Raw genomic sequence first — 22,774 nt, 5'->3', positions numbered from 1 at the left:
ATTAAGAATCTGCTACCTTGGCTGGAGTGATAGCACAGCGGGTAGGGTGTTTGCCTTGCACGCAGCCAACATAGCCTACCTAGGTTCGATTCCCAGCATCCCATATCGTCCCCCAAGCACCGCCAGGAGTAATTCCTGAGTGCATGAGCCAGGAGTAACTCCTGAGCACCGCCGGGTGTGACCCAAAAAGCAAAAAAAAAAAAAAAAAAATCTGCTGCCTTTAAAACTGGTCATTTTCCTACTGAGTTTCATAGAGGTATTGGCATTGGTATGTAGTATAGTGACACTGCAACATTGCATAATATTAATATAATCAATATTAATATTAGCATAATGTTGTGAATCATGGTGCCTAAATTAAAAAAAAAACTAGTTCCTATATTGAATATAGTGTTGTCAAGTTTACAGATATGGTTGATAGTATGTTAGGTTGGCAAGCTGTCAGAACTACCTTCAAATCTTACCAAATATAAAGATTCTCATCTTTTCCTTTGTAATAATTATCCATTTGGGAGGAAACCAATTTTATATTTGGTTTCACCAGTATAATGCCTGGTATTCTATGTAGAATGTCTAGGCGCTATATCACTGAACCTATTTTGGTGTCATCTGCTATGGGAAGGACTGTTGATTAAGAAGTATTTACTGTTCTTAAAAGCAACCTGTGTTGGCGCGGATGTGGCTAGAAAGGGACCCTCCTTCACTGCTGGTGGGAATGCCGACTGGTTCAACCCTTTTGGAAAACCAGTATGGACAATTCTCAAAAAATTAGAAATTGAGCTCCCATTTGACCCAGCAGTACCATTCCTGGGAATATACCCCAGAGAGGCAAAAAAGTATAGTCGAAGTGACATCTGCACCTGTTTGTTCATTGCAGCACTCTTTACAATAGCTAGCATACGGGAAAAAACCTGAGAGCCTGAGAACAGATGACTGGTTAAAGAAACTTTGGTACATCTACACAATGGAGTACTATGTAGCAGTTAGAAAAAATGAAGTCATGAAATTTACATACAAGTGGTACTACATGGGAAATATGCTAAGCGAAATGAATCAGAAAGAGAGGGACAGACATAGAAAGATAGCATTCATCTGGATAACATAAAGCAACAAAATAAGAGACTAACACCCAAGAGCAGCTGTGATAAATACCAGGTTGTTCACTCCATGGCTTAGAAGCCAGCCGCACACTGTAGGGGCAAAGGCAGCTCAGATAGAGAAGAGAACACCAAATAAAGGTGCTGGAAAGATCCGCCCAGGATGGGAGATGCATGCTGAAAGTAGTCTGTAGAGAGAACATGATTGCCATCCAATGTCTCTTCTGCAGACCACAGCAGTCAGAAGGAGAGATAGAACAAAAGGGAGTGCCCTGCCACAGAGGCAGGGTGGAATGGGGGACAGGAGGGGTGGGAGGGATACTGGGATTGGTAGGGGTGGAGAATGGGCACTGGTGGAGGGATGGGTACTCGATCATTGTATAAGTGAAGCCCAAGCACTGCAACTTGTAAGTCTACAACTGTACCTCATTGTGTTTCAAAAAAAAAAAAAAAGTATTTAATGTTCTTATCAAGTCCAATTCTAAAAAGAATTTTTTTTTTTAAAACTTTTCTCTTTTAGGTTGCCAGGGCAGTTTTATCTGATTCACCACAATCAGCTGAAGGAAAAGAAATAAAATTAGAGGACCTAATTGATTCTCTAGTTTCTAACCCATTCTTATCAAGGAAAGAAATACCCCGAACACCAGAAAACTTGAGTAAGTTAATGCACTCTAGCCTTATTTTCTTTGTTAAGCTTGACTACAGTCAGAACCATGATCTGAAAAGTCTTCAAGGAACTCATTTTCGAACTCTTTTCTAACACATCCTTGGGCTCTGAAACTGCAGAGGGGAGAGATCTGAAAGTTGTGTAGTACTGTGGCGAAGAGATACCTTGGTGGTAGGTGTGGTGAGGTAACCTAAAACAAGTGTTTACACTGTAAGCTATATTTTTTATTGTTACCTTAATAAAAATATATTTCTGTGGAAACAGAACAAAACCCTAAACTTGGTGTCTTACAGTTTGGTGGCTGTGGGTCTTTACTTGTTCTGGTATAAAGGACTTTCATTGAAGCTTTTAATGTGTACACTCACTGTCACTTGTCACTGTCACTGTCCTCCCGTTGTTCATCGATTTGCTTGAGTGGGCCAGTAACGTCTCCATTGTGACACTTGTTACTGTGTTTGGCATATTGAATACAACATGGGTAGCTTGCCAGGCTTTGCCGTGCGGGCAAGATACTCTCGGTAGCTTGCTGGGATCTCCAAGAGGTGTGGAGGAATTGAAACCGGGTCGGCTGGGTTGGCCACGTGCAAGGAAAAAGCCCTACCTGCTGTGCTAGCGCTCTGGACCATTTTGCCCTGATACATTGCAATTTTGTTTTTATTGTTTGGATTTTTTTCATAGAAAATATTCGACCTGATTATTTTTTAGAAAAATTTGCTCTCCACATCTGACCTTGATCATTTGATCACTTGGCATCCCATTACTCATTGATTTGTTCGAACGGGCGCCAGTAACGTCACTATTCGTCCCTGTTGTGTGCTAGTGTAGCCCAATGGCGTTTGCTTGTTCTGGGAACATAAAGAGCCTCAAACCGATCGTTCAGGGTCTTGACGAAGAAGTCTGACCATCTCGTAGGTGGGCGGCCACACGATCTTTTGATCGATTTGCTCGAGCGGGCCCAGTAACGTCTCCATTGGAGACTTTGTTGTTACTGTGTCTGGCATATGGAATACTCTCGGTAGCTTGCCGGGCTCTCCGAGAGGGGCGGAGGAATCGAACTCGGGTCGGCCATGTTGGCCATGCAAGGCAAACGCCCTACCCGCTGTGCTATCGCTCCAGCCCTACGATCTTTTGATGTCCCATGGAATTCAGTCCATAATGGCTCTAGTCTAGCAGTCGTCTCCAAATCTCATTACGTGTCCAGTCCATCTGACTTTCAATGCCTTTGCAAATGAGACAGCATCCCTGATTCTCGATCATCAACGGAGGTTGGTACTCCGGATTCTTTCTCTCATCTGAGAGAAGCGTGATACTTCAAGCATAGCTCTTTTGATTCCTCTTTGGGAGACCCGAATAGTGTTCTCATCCTGTTTTCGTAGGCCCAGGTCTCTGAGGCTTATGTTAATGCAGGAAGAACAGTGAAATCAAAGAGGTGTGCCTAGAGCCAGAGGTTCTTCGTCCTCTTAGCTATTTCTTCGACGCTCATGTAGGTGTTCCAAGCCACTCTCTTCCTCCTGCACAACTCAGGTGCCAGGTCATTCGTCATGTTGACTTCTTGACCTAGGTATACATAACTGTTGCATTCAGAGATGTTTGTTCCGTTGAGACCGAATGGAACGTCAGGAACGAGACTGTTTCTCATAAACAGTTTCTCCGTGAGATTTGGCTGTAGTCCGACCTTTCCATTCTCACGGTTGAAGTCGGTCAGCATTTGTGCCGCTTGGCTAATGTTTGGTCTTCCTAGGATGATGTCATCATCGAAGCAGAGGTGGTGTAGTTGCTGACTGTCTATCTTCACTCCCATTTCTTCCCATTCCAGCTGTCGCATGACGTTCTCGAGGGTGACACTGAAGAGTTTCGGTGAAATGGTATCACCCTGCTGAACCCCTCTCTTGACATGGATGATGACATGTAGAATGTCATTCTTCCTTGTAGAATGTTGAGATCCTGGTAGTGAATCCATAATACAGTTCACAGAGGATCCTGATGTATTGAGTTTAAACGCCCTATTTGGCTAGGGCTTTGATGACCATTTCAGTCTCAACAGAATCAAAGGCCTTCTTTAAATCAATGAACATTAGACCGGGTGGCATCTTGAACCCCGAGAAACCTCAATGAGCTTGGTTACCGCATGGATATGGTCGATCGTGCTTAATCCTTTGCGGCTTGCTCACATGGTTGTCCTTCATCTAGTGTTCTGCCAATCCTGTTCAGGATGACTCGAGTGAACAACTCATAGACAATAGAAAACAGACAGATCGGGCGATAGTTGCTAATGTTGTGGATGTCTCCCTTCTTGTACAACAGAACGGTCCTGCTGGTTTTCCATTGGGATGGAACGTTGCATTCAGACAGGTAGTGTGTGAAGTGCCAAGCCAGTGTATTGATGAGTAGTGGCAGCAGATTCTTCAGGTGTTCAGGTCTAACCTTATCTGGACTGGGTGCTGTATGCTTCTTTACCAACAAAATAGCATGCCGTATTTCAGATGGGACAACGCTAGGAATTACATATTTATCCTGCAGCATCTGATATGTGGTCAGGTGGTGGATATGGCTATTGAAGAGATCCAAGTGGAAGTCACGGATAACCTTCTCCATCGTCCTTCTGGAAGATGTGATAGATCCATCAGGATGTCGGAGGGCAGTCATCTTGGTCTTGTAGTTGGTGAAGGACAGGCGGGTGTTGCAAATGCTTTTCCCAGCTTCTGCCACATTGGTCAGCACTGCTGCTCTTCTCTCTTTGAGGTCTTCCGTTATTGCTTCTCTGCACTGCGAGTTCGGATGTTCGCTTGCGGTTGCCTGAGGCTCGTGCCAAGCCACGTTGGCGAATGAGCTCGAGAGTTTTCAAAGACAGGTGTCTTTTTGTGGCTCTCTCTCGGTGTACCTCGCACAGTCATGGAGGTGCTGAACCACCAGTCAATTGTATTCTTCGTCAATGTTGTCAACAATGGCATCTTCCATGTTGCTGTAATAGTGCCAAAGAGCTCCCAGTTGGTGGTCGTTCTCTTCTTAAACTTTGCAGCCCTTTCTCTCCGCTCCATGAAGTAGAATTTTTCACAGAGACGGTGGTCCGATCCTATTTGGAATTTTGGGACAACAGCGACATTGGTCAGGCAAAACTGTTGATTGAATATGATGTGGTCAGTTTCGTTGTGGAACCGTCCACCGGGAGACTCCCATGTCCAGCGTTTAGATTCGGCCTTCTGGAACTATTTGTTACCATGGATGGTCTTGGTCGACACGATGAACTCAGTCTCTCACCCTGTTCGTTCCATTCTAGGCCATGGGTCCTGATGTGGAGTTCTTCAGCTTATTTTCTTGGTCCTATCTTGGCATTAAAATCACCAACAGTGATCTTGTAGAAGGTGTGGTCTTCTTTATAGGACTTCTTCAGCTCCATGTAGAACTCCTCAATTTTTTCTTCATCATAATTGGATGTTGGTGCATAGACAACGATGATAGAAACTGCCAGCAGTGAGCCACATCTATTCAAGTGTAATCGTCTAATTCGGGTTGTTAGGCATTCAAATGAATCAATGCTCATGGCCAAGTTCGTGTTGACAAGGACAGCAACACCACTGATGCCTCTTTTGTCGCATGTTCTGAGCACAACAATTCTTCTCTAGTGTCGAAAATGGAATGATGTGGTTGATGCCTTCTCGTCTCGGTCAGACCAGTGATGTTGTACTTGATCTTTCGCACTTGCACCATCAGGTCCTCGATAGATGCATGCGATGCCAGTGTATGTACATTGAATGTACAGACAGTCATTTTTTCCTTCATTTTGGCCGCCTAGTTCGTACTTGAGTTTTTTTTTTTTTTTTTTGCTTTTTTTTGGGGGTCACACCCGGCGATGCACAGGGGTCACTCCTGGCTCTTCACTCAGGAGTTACTCCTGGTGGTGCTCAGGGGACCATATAGGATGCTGGGAATCGAACCCGAGTCGGCCACGTGCAAGGCAAATGCCCTACCCGCTGTGCTATCTCTCCAGCTCCGTCCTTGAGATTTTATCAGCCTCTCCTTCCTCATCCTTCTTAATGCTGCCATATTGGTGGCTCTTTCAGGGTTAGAAGAATGAGAACCATTGTATTTACTGTTTTGGCATATCGAATACGCCACAGATAGCTTGCCAGGCTCTGCCATGCGGGCGGAATACTCTCGGTAGGTTGCCAGGCTCTCTGAGAGTGATAGAAGCTTTTAGGGTGGCCTCTAATTGCCCTTGCAGGTGTTCCCATGGTTCAAACCATATTTGAACCCCATCAAAATTGGTGTGGTAATCTTGGAAGCTGGGTATTAAGTGTCTTATGATGTGTCCGGAAAGTGGCTTGGAGCGTGATGGCCGCTGCGTAGTGGAGGTATTGGAGGTCTGCCAATCAGGTATTTATCTGGTACTAGTAGGGTGGGGCTTCTGGATGTGATCCCTGGGTCGCTGGAGATTGGTGGAAGCAGGCAGGGCAAGGTAGGGTGGGGCTTCTGGGTTTAATCCCTGGGTCTCTGGAGATTGGGGGAGCAGGCAGAGGATCTCTATTTCCCGGTCCTGTTGAGCCTGGAGTCCAAGATCACAGAGTTCTGCTTTACCTGGTTTTGTGGGGCGTCAGTCATGCATGAGTCTCTGCATGAGTCTTTGCCCGAGTGTCTGGAAAGAGGCCTGGAGCGTGGAGGCGGCTGGGTAGTGGGGATAATGGAGGGAGACACGGAAAACCTCATCTGGCCCGGACACAGACAGGATTGACAGATTGATAGCTCTTTCTTGATTCCTGGTGGTGGTGCATGGCCGTTCTTAGTTGGTGGAGCGATTTGTCTAGTCCAATAACGAACGAGACTCTGGCATGCTAACTAGTTATGCGACCCCCGAGCGGTTGGCGTCCCTCCAACATCTGACCTATGACTAATGTTTGTAATATCATATTGAGGCTATTTTCTCCCAATTTTTAGTCAGAATTTTGTTTATATAGCATCTCTTGTACCTCTCCCAGGCTAGTGCAAAAGTATAGGGCAGCTCCCAGACTGTCCTTTTTTTTTTTATGACCTTTAATATGTGTAACTAAAGTTCTGATACTTTTCTCTTTATGTAGGCACATCATTCTGGTTGAATGATTAAATGTAATTACTATTTTGCTGCTAGAAATGACATGTTTACTTGATGGTTTAATTCAGCTTGAATCTTATCCAATGAAGATCAGTGACCTGCTAAACAAACAATAGTCTGCAAATAAAGCTGTTCCATCCTATGTGCTTTTTTTTTTTAAATTTTTACATTTTATTTTCATAAAGTTGTTCATAATCATTGATTCCATTCAGTATTTCAACACCAATTCCACCATCATTACACCTTCCCACCACCATTATTTTGAAGTGTCTTATTACCACTCAAGCTTGCCCCACAGGAAGATGCAAGATCATTTATTTGTACTGCTTGTTATGAATAGTATAACATGTCTGTAAGGGTCTATCTCACAGTGATTCAACAACAACAACAAAAAAACTAATATGAGATATCAAGATAATTGGGGTCCAGAGGGATCTCTGCTGCCAGCTGCTTCGTTCCGAGATTCATTTGTGAGTCTTTGGATCATGGCTGTTAAAGTGTTTAAATGGCACCTGGAGGCAGTTTGTGGGCATGGCAGCCAGGACCCCAGAAGGGCAGGGAGATGGGAAGGGATGACCCAGTCCTGACCCCTTGAGGCCTGGCATTTTCAGTCACTAGTCCCGCATACCTGGATTTTTCAGCGGATTTATTCTCTTGTGTGTGTGTGGGGGGGGGGGGGGGCGGGGGGGGGGGCAGGACGAGCCTATGAAGATCGTGAGGGTGGCGCCGATTGGTTTCTGGAGGTTTGGGGTTGCCAGGGTTCATCTGGTGGAGGCGGAGAGAGGATGCCTGCTCCCATCTGACATCCTATGTGTTCTTATAAAGTAAATTTTAATAAACACAAGCTTAGTCATTTTCCAACAGATTCTTTAAGGCTGTTTTTATGCTACAACGGCAGAATTGAGTAGTTGCAACAGACTGGATGGACTGCAAAGTCTAAAATAATGACTCCATGGCCCTTTACAGCTAGACCCTGATATAGATGGATAAGAAACTTTTTGTTTTTGTTTTGGTGCTAGACCTGGCAGTGCTCAGGAGCTACTTTGGGTTTATGCTTGGGGTCACTCCCATCGGTGCCCTTGGGACTTTGCGATGCAAGGGATTGAATATGGGGCTCCTGTATGTGAAATATACACTCAACCCATTGAACTGTTTCAACGGCCCATTAGGTGATTCCTCTCCTTCTTTCTCTTCCTCTCTCCATCTCTTTTCCCCTCCTTTCCCTGAAAATAAAATAATTCTTTTAATAGTGGTTAAAAGAATCACAGTGTATGCTGTACAGAAGTATATGCATATTTCGAGAACAGCTTTTGTATTTTGTTGTGTCCATATGTGTGATTAGTTGGAGGTGGAGTCATTTGGTGCTGAACTTTGCTGTGTAGCAGAGCCTTGCCATCTAAGTGGTGGATTTATGTACGATATCATATGTAATAGATATGTAACAAGTAACTCCAGCATTAGCAACAAAACGTTTAATGCATTCACTGTTTGGGAGTATTAGTAATTGTATTTTTCCTTTCTTAATTAGTAAGTGAAATTAGGAGCTCGTGGAGAAAGGCTGTTGAAATGGGGAATAATGGAAATACAGAATTATTTCAAGAGGATACTGAACAACATGGAGAAGTATTGTCAGAATCTTCACCAGAGTTACATAATCCAAGAGAATTTAGCTTGGCCTGTTTTCTCTCAACGACCACTGAATCAAACACTAGCCAGTCTCATTTCCTTGAAGAGAACATTGTTTCAGATTGCCTGAAGAGTGTGACCAGTGACATAAGTCAGTCAGCAACACCAGATGCTTCAGACTTGCTAACCAAGAAAAAAATGGGCAAGCAAGACTTGAAATGTACAGTTTCACAGAAGAAACTTTCAGAAACTAGCCAAAGTCAGTCATTCTCCCCTGCTATAGGCAGTAGAATAGATCTGACGGGTAGCAGTGAAGAGGCGTATGTTAAAATATTGGACTGTTCACAAGCCTATCAAGAACCTTCCACACATAAAAGTATGTTATGGAACTCTTTTCAAATACCATGGGGAGTTAGTTCTGGTTTAAGAGATACTGATTTTGGCATATTGCATGAGACTCTTCCAGAAGAAGTGGGTCACTTAAGTCTAAATAGCTCCAGTACTACAGAGGCCAGTTTTAAATTGGACCCAAATAGTCCTATGCCCAGCAACGTTTTCCCAGAAGATGCTTCAGGTGAAAGACAAACTACTCCGGAATTTGACTCACGTTTTCAGGCTATATGCAGTAGATATGAGGTTCTAAAAAAGTCTCTGTCCAAGAAAAGGAAAGAAACTGACCTTTCTAACCTGGAAACATTTGAAAGGCACAAATTAGAATTGAGTTCTACTCCTCCGAATACACAAACAGGAGAGAAACTTGATATTTTGGACTCTAAAGATTTGCATATTGCCTGTACAAAACCTTTACGTATGTCCCTTGGTGAAAGAAAACGGTCTCTTTCACCACTAATTAAGTTTTCTCCAGTGGAACAGAGATGGAGCTCTACGATTCCATGTAGTCCTCGTGAATTGTCTAATTTAGAAGGTAAGAATGAACTTGACCTGTGCATATTGACCTATTGTAGTTTTCTCTTATTTCTCGCAAAAGTAGTATGCAACAAATGTTATATGATCTTTGTTGTTAAGATGACAACATAGACATTCAGCTAGAATGAGAAGAATGGACGACTACTGAGCCTTTTGTGATGTCTATATAGTTTATAATGATATGAACAGGGAAGAAAACAAAACCCCAAACTGAAACCTGTCCCTTTTTGTAATACCGAACATTGAAAATGAGGGGCTGGAGCAATAGTACAATGGACAAGGTGTTTGCCTTGCATGCAGCCAACGTGGTTCCACCTACACCTGCATCCCATGTGGTCCCCTGCAATCCACCAGGAGTGATCCCTAGGTGCAAAGCCAGTAAGTCCTGAGCTCCACTGGGTGTGATCCCAAAGCCACACATACAAAACAAAACAAAAGCCAAAGACAAAAAACAACCCAGAATATTGAAAGTAAATCTTATTTAAATATTTGCTAAAATCATGATCGTTCTAAAGGCTGAGAAACATTTTACTTATTTTTGGTGAGGCGGAAAAGTTTTTATTGAAATTTATTTAGAAAGATGTGTTTGAGAAAGAACATGGGCTTCTCCAGAGCAGAAAGAAGCAAGCAAAGGCGCAAGCAAGTGGGGTATGTGTTCATGGGAGAACAGCCTACCCCTCCCCCCCACCAGTGCCCATTCTCCATTCTCCAAAACCCTGTTCCCACTATCCCTCCTGCTGCCACCCCTCCACCCCCGCCCCGCAGGCACATTCTCTTTTAATTCTCTTTTATTCTCTCTCTCCTTTTGGGTGTTATGGTTTACTGTATGGGTACTAAGTGGTCATCGTGTTCAGCCCATAGTCTACTGTCAGCACACAGAGAACACAGTCTTTAGGACCAAGCTGAGAAATATTTTAAAATACCATTCTTGTAACATTGTATGAGATCTCTCTTGAAATAAATTTGGGGAGTGTCAAAAATATGATAGATAAGTATATTAAATTTCCAGGGTTGACATAACAGAGCACTACAAATTGATTAGGTGACAGATTATTTCAACTTTTTTTTGGTTTGTTTTGTTTTGGGGCTGCACCTAGCTCTGCATGCAGGGAATACTCCTAGCCCCCTCTGGGGACCATATGGGGTGCCAGAGACTGAATCGTGGTTGGATGTGATCATGGCAAGTGCCTTACCCACTATACTACTGCTCTGGCTCAAAATAATTATCTCTGAGATCAGTTCTGGAGGCCAGAATCTGAAGTGATGACATGGGCTACTGGTCCCTGTAATGTCAAAAGAGGAAGATCCTTATCAATCCTTAATGTAAATGCTTGTGGCATCACTTTGTAATCTTTGCCATTGATTTTATATAGCAGAGAATGTTTCACATTCTCCTTTGTCCATAGTATATAAAATCTTGTATAATAAAGAGTCAGACTACTTCATAATGACCTTATCCTAATGCCTGTATCTGCTGTGACTCTGTTTCCAAGTAAGGCACTGTGGTTAGAATGTAAACACCATGTTTTTAGGTAACAGTGCTCAGTTGATAGTAATTAATAATGATTATTAAAGTTGTGTGATGAATGGGGTCAGAGAGATAGTATAGTGGGTAGGCATTTCCCTTACATGCTGCCAACCCAGGTTTGATCCTTGGGGGAGCCATTCTATATGGTTCTCCAAGCACCACCAAGAGTAATTTCTTGAGCGCAGAGCCAGGAGTAATCCCTCAGCATCACCAGATATGACCCAAAGACAAAAGACGAAGCAAAAAATTTAAAAAAAGTTGTATGATGGATATATAGTTAATTATAATTTGGGGGGTGGGGGTGGGAGGGGCACACCCAGCTGTGCTCAGGACTTGCTCCTGTTTCTGTGCTCAGGGATCACTCCTGGGGATAACACATTGTTCTTGGAATTGGACCTGGGCCACCTGAGTGTAAGGCCAGGTGTACACTCTTTCTGTCCCCTGTAATTCTTTTTAGTTTTATACGTGAATTGTCAAAAAAGATTTCTTGAAGCATATAGAGAAAATATAGATCTGGTGATACAAATTTATTATATATCACTCATTTAATAAGTAATATATGATAATTAAGATTTGCATATTGAAAGGTGTTCTAAGAGGGAAATTTTGATATTTTCTGAAGGAAATGCTACTCATTAAGAAAAAGTAATTTATCAGAGCTAAGTATTTGGATTAAATTCTTCAGAAAATGAAATTTGCTATTACCTAGAATCCTATTTAATTCGTTCCTTTGTAATGTTTGCTTATCTTTTTCTAAAAATTTTGCAGAAGATATCCAGAACAAAAGCCTTGATGCAGACAATCCTCATCGGACTTGATAAGATGAAATAGAAAACTAATATAACTAACCATGATGCACTTGAATTGAAGCGATGTCACAGGATAAAACTAATTTATAATTTAAGTGAATATTGGAAATACAACTGTCCCAAGGTCTGAAAAGTCCTAAATAATGCCTTTTAGCCTCTTAATTTTTTTTTAGGTAAGGAAAGTTGGTTGAATTTCTTCTTTATATGTATATGGAGTTGAAATGAGAAAAGGAAAGGAGATAATGAGTTACTTGAAGCCATTTGAGTTTTTGAATACAATATTTTAAGCATTAGGCAGTGGTGAATAGTAGTTCATTATCATTTCTATTAACATGAAATTTTTTTCTGTACTTTTAAGAGGTTAACATAGCCATTAAATATACTGATCTTTCATTTTAGGGACATGTACAAATTGTTTCTTTGTGGAACATCTTCATAGATACAAGTGAGAAAAATAATACTTTAGGATGTATCGTCAAAATGACAAAGTTTGGGAGTGCTCTAAATAAGTTTAATTCAAGTAAGATAAGTCTGAGAGATGATGTTTGAAAGAGTAAGTGATATGTAAATGATAGGTACAAAATGAGATGATGAATTTGCAAGAGAAAAAAGAAGATGACTAGATGTCAAAGTTTAAATCCATCTAGTGGGTTGTATAACAAATTTATATTGTCTAATTTAGACTGAGAATTCTTAGTGGAAAAATAAAAAATCATTCTATTTATTGTTGTTTTAGTTTTTATTTTGGAGGGTGTGCCATTTTTGGGAAAGGGGTTTGCAATTTTTATTGCTACTTTCCTCAGAAACCTTCGGTGGGGTTGGGATTGGGTGCTGGAGTAACAATACAGTGGGAAGGGCGCTTGCCTTGCACATGGCTGACTTGGGTTCTATTCCTGGCACCCCATGTGTTCCCCCAACTCCTTCCAGGAGTGATCTGTGAGTGCAGAGCCAGGAGTAAGCCCTGAATACCCTCGGATTGGCCCCAAAACCAAAATAAATTCAACAGCTTTTACCTATAAAGTAAATTTAAAGTAGCCTCAAAAGAACTTGGAAAAATAGAATATAAGGGCTTAATAACATTTTCAGGGTCACAGAGTGTAGTGGGATTTGACCGTTTTCCTTAACACACAAAATCTCTTAGATGCGAAAGGACCAGAACATACATGATAGGATTGAAGGAATGGCTTGACTATTGATCTCTGGATCCCCGGTGGAAAGCAGAGATGAGGTCTCTTTCCTTTGTGTCCTCATTATGACATGCCTCCTGGCTGGGTAAGGGCTTATCATTCCAAAGCATCCACCTTGTGGAAACATCAGAGATTAAGCACATATTGGGTGATGGAACCTACAGTTAGCCCCTGTCTAGCCCTAACTTGGAGAGTGAGAGAGCGTTGCTGGGGCTTTGTTGTTTCGTTCAGGACTTCACAGGCTGAAGACGTGAGCAATATTACTCAGCCCATCCCTTGACCTAGCCCCAACACTTAACCATCAAAATCTTGTCCTCCTTGATAGATTGTCAAGAAAAGGGGTAGATTTATCTTTCTTCATTTGGGCTGTTATGTTCAACCCCAGTTGGAAGTTGTGTTTTTGTAAGAGAAGAAAAGCACAGATCTGCAGTGGAAAAGAAAGAAAAAAATCCAAGATGAATTCATTTGTATATTCCTATTGGGGACTCTGCAGATCTATTGAGAATTTATTTTCCTAGTCTGGTTAAGAAACTAAGGATCAATGACTGGTTAAAGAAACTTTGGTACATTTACACAATGGAATACTATGTAGCTGTTAGAAAAGATGAAGTCATGAAATTTACATATAAGTGGTACTACATGGAAAGTATCATGTTAAGCGAAATGAGTCAGAAAGAACGGGATAGACACAGAAAGATTGCATTCATCTGGGGAACATAAAGTAACAAAAAGGGAGACTAACACCCAGGAGTGGCCAAGATTAGTACCAGGAATTTTGCTCCATGACTTGGAGGCCAGCCACACGTGCTAGGGGAAAAGGAAGCTCAGATAGAAAAGGGAGCACCAAATAAAGGGTTTTAGGAGGATCCTTCCAGGATGGGAGAAGCATGCTGAAAGTAGACTATAGACCAAACATGATTGCCACTCAATGCCTCCCTTGAAACCACAGAATCCAAAAGGAGAGAGAGAACAAAAGGGAATGCCCTGCCACAGAGGCAGGGAGGGATGGGGGGGATTGGGGGTGGGAGGGATACTGGGACCCGTGGTGGTGGAGGATGGGTGCTGGTGGAGGGATGGGTACTTGATCATTGTATAACTGAAACCCATTGTAAGTCTACAACTGTACCTCATGGTGTTTCACTAATAAAAAAAAAACTAAGGATCAGTAATCTGAAATTATCACATGAGTGCAGGTAGAGAATAATTCTAAAGTTGGCATGTGATGTCAGAGGTAGAGATATTCTATTAGCACTTTACAAATATTGCTATTGCTAAGATTCTTATAATGAAGATAGTTGATTGTTACTTTTTTTTTTCATGCAAGGGGGCTTAGGTAGCTTAAACAATCATGGAACACATCTATTTTTTGCATTCTTTGTGGAGGGTTGTTTTTGGGCCACACACAGTGGTGCTCAGCTTCACCCCTAGTTCTGTACTTAGGATCACTCCTGGTGATGCTCGGGAGACCATTTGGGAACCACAGATTGAACTCAGGTTGACAGCGTACACGGCAAGAGCCCTACTAGTTATACTATCTTCAGCAACACATCTATTTTTTTATTATTATTATTTGTTGTGGGGACCACTGCAGGTGTTCAGGGCACAATGTGTCAGTACAACCCAGGGCCTTGTACATGCAAGGCATGTATATGTTCTACCAGTTGAACCATAATCTGATCTTTAAAATGCATATTCTGCAGGTCTAAAGTGGAAGTTAAAAATTAGCATTTTGGGTGGGTCAGGAGGCCCACCTAGTGGTGCTTAGGAGTGAGCTCTGGCAGGTTCAGGGGACCAGATGTGCTGGGGATTTAACAGTCACCTGCATGCAAGGTGGACATCTTAAACTCCTGTACTATGTCTCCAACCCCAAGAATAGGCATTTTAAGTACATTTCCCTGGTAAACCAGATTTAAAAAAAAAAAGAATAAAAACTACTCTTTGGTGCTGTAGATTTACATTTGGCTTACAGGTCCTTTAATCCTTTAAGATACTGTTTACATTGCAAATGTAACTTTACTGAGGTGTGAATTATCTGGTAATGAGTCTCAGCTCACATTTAAGAATTGGGGGAGACCCTTATTGAGACTCAAAAGATCAAAATGTCTCAGGGATTTGCAAACTAAGTTTTTAAGTAAGTTATATCAGTGATAGTCATACCTATGATGGTATGACTTTTTAGCCAGTAATTTAAAAAATAAATATCACCATCTTCTAAACCTCTGATTATTTATAACCTTTGGCCTTTTTTTTTTCCTTTGTGCTGTATCTCCTCAAAACTGCCGGAAGCTTAAAAGGATTTGTCACTAATTTGAAGTTCTGTTACTGGGCCAGAGAGACAGGAGGTAAGGTACTTGCCTTGCCAACCCTAGTTTGACCTCCTGAGTACATAGTTTGGAATAAGGCCTGAGCACTAAAGGCATATAAGGTTCCTTTAGATTTGTTTCTCTTACACTGATTTCCCAACTTAAAAGCTTTGGTGAGCATGGCTTGTTAGCAATCTTAAATAACAATTATGAAGCTGGGCTATTATGTTCACCTCCAAGTTTATCACAACTATAGTTGTTCTTTAGAGCTCAGACTAAATCTCACGCCTTGAAGTCTTTGTTTTTGAGATATACCCAGCAGTTCTCAGGGCTTACGCCTGGCTCTACACTCAGGGATCACTCCTGGCAGTGTTCAGGGGACCATATGGGATATCAGAAATTGAACCTGAGATGACCGCATGCAAGACAGACGCCCTACCTGCTATACTATCATGCTGATCTCTTGATTATTTTTTTCTTTTGCTTTTGGGCTACGCCCAATGGTTCTCAGGGATCACTTCCTGGCAGGCCCAGGGGAACATGTTGGGTGATGGTGATCCAACTTAGGTCGGCCATGTGCATGGCCATAGGGCAAATATCTATCTTCTGTTCTACAGCTTTGGCCCCATGCTGATCATCTTTAGCAAATATTAAAGTATTGTAATTTTTATTTGTCAATGTGATTATACATATCTTTTTATTATTAGTAGGAAAATGTGTAAACTGACTTCTATGCCAACTTGAAACCTCAAAAATCAGGACACATTTGGCATTCAGTAAAGAGGATAAACATCTGCTGCTTGACATGAAAAATATCAAATGGAATAAATCTTTGAGGTTAACCCTGGGAGAACTTAGTCATTTTCTATTGAGAAATTTGCCTAGAGAATATGAGCCAGAGATAGTATAAGGCACTTGACTTGAATGCAACAGATGTGGGTTTAATCTCTAGCCTTGCAAATCCCTCCCCCTACCCTAGCACCAGGAGTGAGAGCCCTCAGCATAGAGCCAAGAGTATGCCCGGAGCACAGCTGGATGTGGCTCCAAAACAAAAAACTAAACCCAGGTGTCTCTGGAGAGTACATACCCACATCATATGTTGAGATGTAGGCCAGTGCCTTTACTTTATTTCTTATCTATGCTCCTAAATCTTATCTAAATGAAAAGCAGGACGTCTTGAGACTTCTACAAAGGGAAACGGTACTTTCTACTCTAAAAATACTCAAAGGTATGCTAATAACCTTTAAAACATTACAAAAGCAGTGTTTCCCAAAGTGGACCCCATTGCCCCCCCCACCCCCCGCACCCCCAACTTCCCAGGCTAGAATGGTCAAGGGAGAGGGGATCGGAGTAGAATTGGGTTCAATTGCTGGGTTCTTTGCTTGAAGAACAAAGGGTTGGGGTGGAGGTGGTAGCAGTGGCAGGGAAGCTGAATGATTTCTTTTCTGGAAGGGTGATAGGCCAGGCCAAGTAACTTTGGGAACCTCAGTGCTACAAAATTATCTTTCACATTTCATTGTAGTCAGTTTCCCCAACTTTGTCCTTTTGCGCTGAATGTCAAGCCCACCACATAAATTTAAAATACCCAGGAGTCCTCTATGCGACTATTTGTGACTATGTTCTACATACTATTACTGTTACATATGAACATTATTATGTTACCTTGCTCTGGAATTTCCTATATCAAAAAGCCATGCCTTGCAAACCATAAAATGATCACACAAAGGTACTGGTAACTTGGTAAAATTTGAGAGGATTAATCAGGTGGATTTTGGCCATTTATTTGCAAAATGTTATTTCAAAAAATTTTTTTTGAATTTTGGGCCATAACGAGCAATGTTCAGCTCTTGCTTACTACCGGTGAGGGTTGGGGGGTCCATACAGGGTGCTGGGGCTTGAACCTCAGTAAGCGCCTTACCTGCTGAACTATCTTCTAGTCCCTTAAAATATTTTTTAAAACTACATTAATATTACCTTTTTTTTTCATCGGACACCTTCAAACTAATTGCCAAAGGCCCTAATGAGCTTAACATCTGAATAGCTTTTTAACTTTTTAATGAGTTTAACATCTGAATAGCTTTTCTACTGAAAAGGGTCATAGGCCAGCTAGGTATATTTGTAACAAACAAAGGGTTCACTACAAGTGTGCTATCATATTAATGCCTCACAAATAATGAAAGATGAGGAGTTGGATCTAAGAAAATCTTAGTTTCATTTAAATGAAACTAAGACTAGTGACTTAGTTTCATTTAAAAAAGTTCTAAGAAAGTTGAAACAGGACTTTTTTTTTTTTTTTTTGGTTTTTCTCCCATCATACCACATTTCAATAAGAAATCTTGGAATCCTGCCACCAAAGTAGACAATGTTGGGGCTGGAGTGATAGCACAACGGATAGGGTGTTTGCCTTGCACACAGCCAACCTGGGTTTGATTCCCAGCATCCCATATGTTCCCACGAGCAGCACCCCAGGAGTGACTACTGAGTGCAGAGCCAGGAGTAACCCCAGTGCATTGCCACGTGTGACCCAAAAAGCAAAAAAAAAAAAAAAAAAGTAGACAATGTTAAGAATTTGATAAAATATTATATAATTTTCAGATGCAGATGGAAAAGTGACTGCCTAAAATACTCTTTCAAGAGAAAGCTTCTTGGCTTTTAGTTTCCTCAGTCTGTAAAACTGGAATTATATGAAGGCATAATCTGTATGTAAAAATATGATTTTTATGGTTATTTTTTTGTCAACAGGGAAAGTAGTAGGTTGTAATGATTGGGAGACAGGGCTAAGACCTATCTACATTGCTTCCATTGGCTATAAACCAGCTTTCCCATCCATTAGGAAAAGTAACCTACTTCATAGGTTATGTGGATTAAGAAAATGCACATTGAGGGGCCAGAGCGACAGTATAGTGGGATAATAGTTCATGCAGCCGACACAGGTTTGATCCCCAGCATCCCATATGGTCCGCCGAGCACTGCCAGGAGCATTCCTGAGTGCAGAGCCAGGAGTAACCCCTAAGCACTGCCAGGTGTGACCCAAATCCCCCCTCCCCCCAAAAAATGTACACATCAAGTACTTAAAAGTACCTGGCATTTAGTTAAGAACTCAACGATTAAGCTAGGTTTATTTATAGTAATTTGGGATTGGTGAAGAAAGATTAGTAATTTGGCACACAATTTATATGTGGCACATCATTCTAAATGCTCTCCATATTTTAACTGTCAATCCTACCAAATACTGAGTGCTACTCTTCTATAAAGGCAACAAGCACAGTGAAGTGAAGTACTCTGCCTAGTTCACAGAGCTAGTATGTAAAGGGAACAGTTTGGATGGTCTACTTTTCACTTAGAGTTGCTCTGAAACACCAGGTAAAGGGAAGTGGGTATTAAGGCAGCCTAAGACTGCAATCAAATTTACCCGGTAAAGCAATACTTGTGGGCAGTCAGAACCTTTAGATCTACATATTTACACCACTTCACACTGTTTTGAAGACCATGCTCTAAATCGCTAACAGTGATTACTCATGATCGAAGCCAAAGAGAATTTATAAATGCATTTTAATACCTTGCTGATAAAATAGTTAACATTCTATCTTTGTAATCTTGTAAGAAATACAGTAAGATATTGTAAAGGCTTTGATGTATCTAGTATAACCAGGTCATCAACAACCACGCACACATACACACACCACCTACTTTAGTGTTAACACCGTACCAACTTTTCAGAAAAGCCCTCGTGAAGCTCTCCTGGATAACTGAGTAGCGCCCAACTTTAAAGACTGGGGAGTAGGGAAGAAAAGAGATCAAGGTAGTAAGCTGCACACATTTGAAAGCCCACATTGAAGCACACAACATAATGAATACATCTCTTTGGAAAAAAAAGGGGGGTTGGGGGCTGGGGAGGGGAAAGGCAATTGAGCATTTTCAAGAAGCATTTGGCAACACTCAGCGCATAAGGAGGCTGTGCTTGGGTCCATCCACTCTCTCCAGCTTCTCAAAGTGTTTCCTCGCATTGCGAATGTTGATCAGTGTGGCTGCCGACGGGATGGACGGATCGGACATGACCACCATCACGTATGTGTTCGACGTGAAGATGTCGATGAAGGCGGCGAAGTTGGAATTCCGGACCTCCATGCTCTGGAAGGACGCGGCCAACTTGCTGCAGCTCAGCTTGAACTGCTTGATGATGTTGCTGATCTTCTCAAACCGGTGCACGTCGCGCTGCTCTTTGCACTGGTAGTGGGAGATGACCAAGAACGTGGCTCTCTCGAACAGCAGAACTTCGTCGGCCTCGATGATCTGCGCGAAGTTCCGCAGGTTCATCTCCAGCTGCTGCACGTTGGGGATGAGCTGGTAGACGATGCTGGACCAGGCTTTGTAAAGCGTCTCGTCCCAGATGGAGGTTCGGAAACAGGCGCACTCCAGGGGCCGGGAGAGTCGCCTCAGGTCTTCCTCGCGCTCCTTGAAGATCAGGTCGCGCTGATCCTCCTGGACCAGATCCATCTTGTGCACCAGGCAGAAGATCTTGGCGTCCGGCGAGTTCTGGAGGATGGCCTCCAGGCACGACTGATAGTAGTGCATGTCCTTCTCCAGCTCGCGGCTCTCCACGTCGAACACGTAGATCAGCACCTCCACGTTGCGGAAGATGTTGTCCCGCTGGCTGGTGAAATAATTCTCCATGAAGGTGTCCTGGCCGCCACAGTCCCACAGGTTCAGCACCAGGTTGCCCAGGAACCGAACGTGGGAGTGCTCCACGTCAATGGTGGCCCCCAGGCGCCGGGTGTCGCGGGCGATGTAATTCGCAAAAATAATCGACCGCATGCTGGTCTTCCCCGAGCCGCTCTTCCCCATCAGCAGCACCTTCTTCTTCATGGCTGTATTGGGCATCACCGGCCGGAGCCGCCGCGGACTGGGCCTGCGAGGGCGCGGCCTAACAGCAGCGCCGAGCGGGGCCGGCGGGGCGCGGGGGGCAGTGCGGGCTCCGCGGGCCGGGCCGCAGCCGGGAAAGGCGGCGAGCCCGAGGCTGGCGCTAGGAAGAAGAGGCCGCCACGGGAGAGCCCGTCCTCGCCGAGCGGAGGGTGCCCCAGAGCCGAGAGCCGCCGCCGCCGCCGCCGCCGCTCCGGAGAAGCGCTCGCCTTCCGGAGAAAGGTAAGTCCCGGGCGTGCGTCCGCGAAGACGCCCACTTCCGGCGGCGATCTCGCGAGAGGCCCCGCGCGCGCCGTCCTGGGGCCGCTTCGGCCGGGGCAACTGGCGCTGGCTCCAGAGAGTGGAGCCGGAGCCGCGGCTGTGGGAGGATGTCGGGGACTCCCCTGTGTGCTGTTGCTTGGGTTTTAGCTGGAGCTGAAGGTCGAGAGGTGTAGGAGGGAGTGTGGCCGGCTGGGAGAAGGCTGCCATCTCGCGGGCAAAAGAACGCGCAGCACATCCCGTTAGCTGGCGGTGAGAACGAATTCATTCCCAGACCCCTTCCTCAGCCGAGCAAGCCAAGTGCAAATGCTGCAGACCAGCCAAGAGGCGGGGAGTTTCAGTGGGTTGCCCGTGCATCCCGGGAGGGTGGTAGTCAGTTCCCAGTTTTTGGGTTTCCCGAGCTCGAAACAACTCCCCTGCTTTGCCCTACGTTCTCTCAAAACTTAAGCGTTTAAGCAGAGCTTCAGAGCTCGAGAAAACCATCCGATGGGACCCAGGCGTTAGGTCAATTCGCATAAAAATGCCCTTATTTTCAGTGAATAAATAAAAGCCTAGAGGGGTTGAGTAGTGGGTTTTTTTTTTTAAACTTAGGTAGCGATTGGGCTGGAGCGATAGCACAGCGAGTAGGGCGTTTGCCTTGCACGCAGCCGAAACAGCCGACCGGAGTTCGATTCCTCCGCCCCTCTCAGAGAGCCCGGCAACCTACCTACGAGAGTATCTCGCCCACACAGCAAACCCTGGCAAGCTACCGTGATGTATTTGATATGCCAAACTCAGTAACAAGTCTCACAATGTTACTGGGCTCCGCTGGAGCAAATGGATGAACAACGGGAGGACAGTGACAGGGAGCGATTAGCTGGCAAAATGCAGTTTCAAAGTTTATATATATATATATGTATATAATATATACATATATATATAAATGATATGTAAAGAGTTCAATGTAATTCGATTGAAATAGACATAGGAAGTTGATTATTAAACTCAGACTTGTTATCATCATAGTTAACTTTGTGTGCTTGTCTGTGTGTATAAAATTAACCTAAAATTTATTTGTAAATTTCCAGTATTCCATTACAGTGTTAGCGGCCTGTTTTCATCAGCTGTGGATTCAATTTCCAGGTTTATCCACACTGCAACTTTGTACGGTTTGACCAACCCTTCTCATTCCTGGTAGTCATTGTTCTATTGTTTCTATGTATCTAACGATTTTAGATTCCTTGCACTACTGAGACCATGAAAGCTGTTTTCTCTCTGACTGACTTATTTCCCTAGGCCTAATATCCTCCAGATTTATTCATGTATTACAAATGGCAGGGTCTCTCTTATATTTTATTTTATATTTTCTTTTAGAGGTACACCTAGTGATGCTCAGAGCTAACTTTTGGAGGGCTCTGGGGACCATATGAAGTGTTAGGGATGTAATCCTGTTACCCTAAACCCTGTACTATCCCTGGGGGTCCTCTCTTTTTTTAAAGCTTAATAATATTCCACAATATGTAATAGGAGTCACTAATTTTCTTCTCCAGGATTATTTCAGTTAGTATTTGGCCCAGCTCTGTGGAGCTGTCTGTTCAGTACTCAAACCTGGCAGTAAAGCACTGAAGAGGGCTGGTAACACAGGCAGTATCGCAGGCATATAGTGTATATGTGGGTGGGATAGGGAGAATTTAACCCCACAGCTTCCAGCCCTCTGATTGATATCCTTGCCATTTCTCCTTTTCAAATATAAATTTTATCTTGGTCTACTGTTTTGATCTTCACACATCTCACTTGTTTTTTTTTTGACACTGAAAAGGTTCTCTAATGGGTTACCATCAGGCTGATTTAATGTAACATATATAAATAGCAGTTTTTCTGCTATGTTTTAGAGAAGTTGAACTTTTTTGTTTTTGGGCCACACTTGGTGGTGCTCAGGGATTACTCCTGAGTGATTACTCCTGAGGGATTACTCCTGAAGGCTTGGGGACCATATGGGGCACTGTGGATCAAACTTAGACCAGTGGGGTGCAAGAATAATGCCTATATACCATCCTATCTCTCCAGCCTCAACTTGACCATTTTCTGCTCTTAGAGTTTATATTGAATGATTGCATTTGGGAGGGGGTGGAGGAGAGTTGGGGGGCGGGGTGCTCAGGAGAGGGGTGGAGTTCAAACGGGTGTCTCTAGCACAGTGCTTATGGAAGGCTAGTGCCTTAACCTTAGTACTGTTTGGTATTATTTCTAGTACATTTTATTTCTTTTATTTTTTCTAGTACATTTTCAAACGGTTCGTCTTTCTTACCCCCAGCCCCCTTTTAATATGAAGGTTCTTTCTCTCTTTTTAAAATTGAATTACAGTGAGGTACATAGTTACAAAGTTGTTC

The 22,774-nt window shown here is 43.1% G+C and overlaps 2 protein-coding genes across 2 annotated transcripts in view; one reads left to right on the top strand and one right to left on the bottom strand.

Annotated features, from left to right (window-relative positions):
* HAUS6 (HAUS augmin like complex subunit 6) overlaps window positions 1-12,462 on the top strand; it is a 46,899-nt gene extending 34,437 nt beyond the window's left edge. Inside the window, exons 15-17 of the mRNA XM_056117147.1 lie at window positions 1,618-1,753; window positions 8,379-9,401; window positions 11,700-12,462. Of these exons, the coding sequence (XP_055973122.1) occupies window positions 1,618-1,753; window positions 8,379-9,401; window positions 11,700-11,749 (1,209 nt within the window). The 3' untranslated portion in view covers window positions 11,750-12,462. The remainder of the gene's footprint in view (window positions 1-1,617; window positions 1,754-8,378; window positions 9,402-11,699) is intronic.
* A 6,303-nt stretch (window positions 12,463-18,765) lies between these two features.
* On the bottom strand, window positions 18,766-20,258 carry RRAGA (Ras related GTP binding A). Its single transcript, XM_056117102.1, has one exon. It carries the CDS (start codon window positions 20,109-20,111, stop codon window positions 19,170-19,172), a length of 942 nt encoding a protein of 313 aa, XP_055973077.1. The 5' UTR covers window positions 20,112-20,258; the 3' UTR covers window positions 18,766-19,169.
* Between the last annotated feature and the right edge of the window lie 2,516 nt (window positions 20,259-22,774).

The sequence above is a fragment of the Sorex fumeus genome, unplaced genomic scaffold (genome assembly GCF_029834395.1).
Source record: "Sorex fumeus unplaced genomic scaffold, SorFum_2.1 ptg000034l, whole genome shotgun sequence".
NCBI classification, from domain to species: Eukaryota; Metazoa; Chordata; class Mammalia; order Eulipotyphla; family Soricidae; genus Sorex; species Sorex fumeus.
The sequence above is the reverse complement of the archived record's forward strand: the minus strand, read 5'-3'. Positions and strand labels throughout refer to the sequence as shown.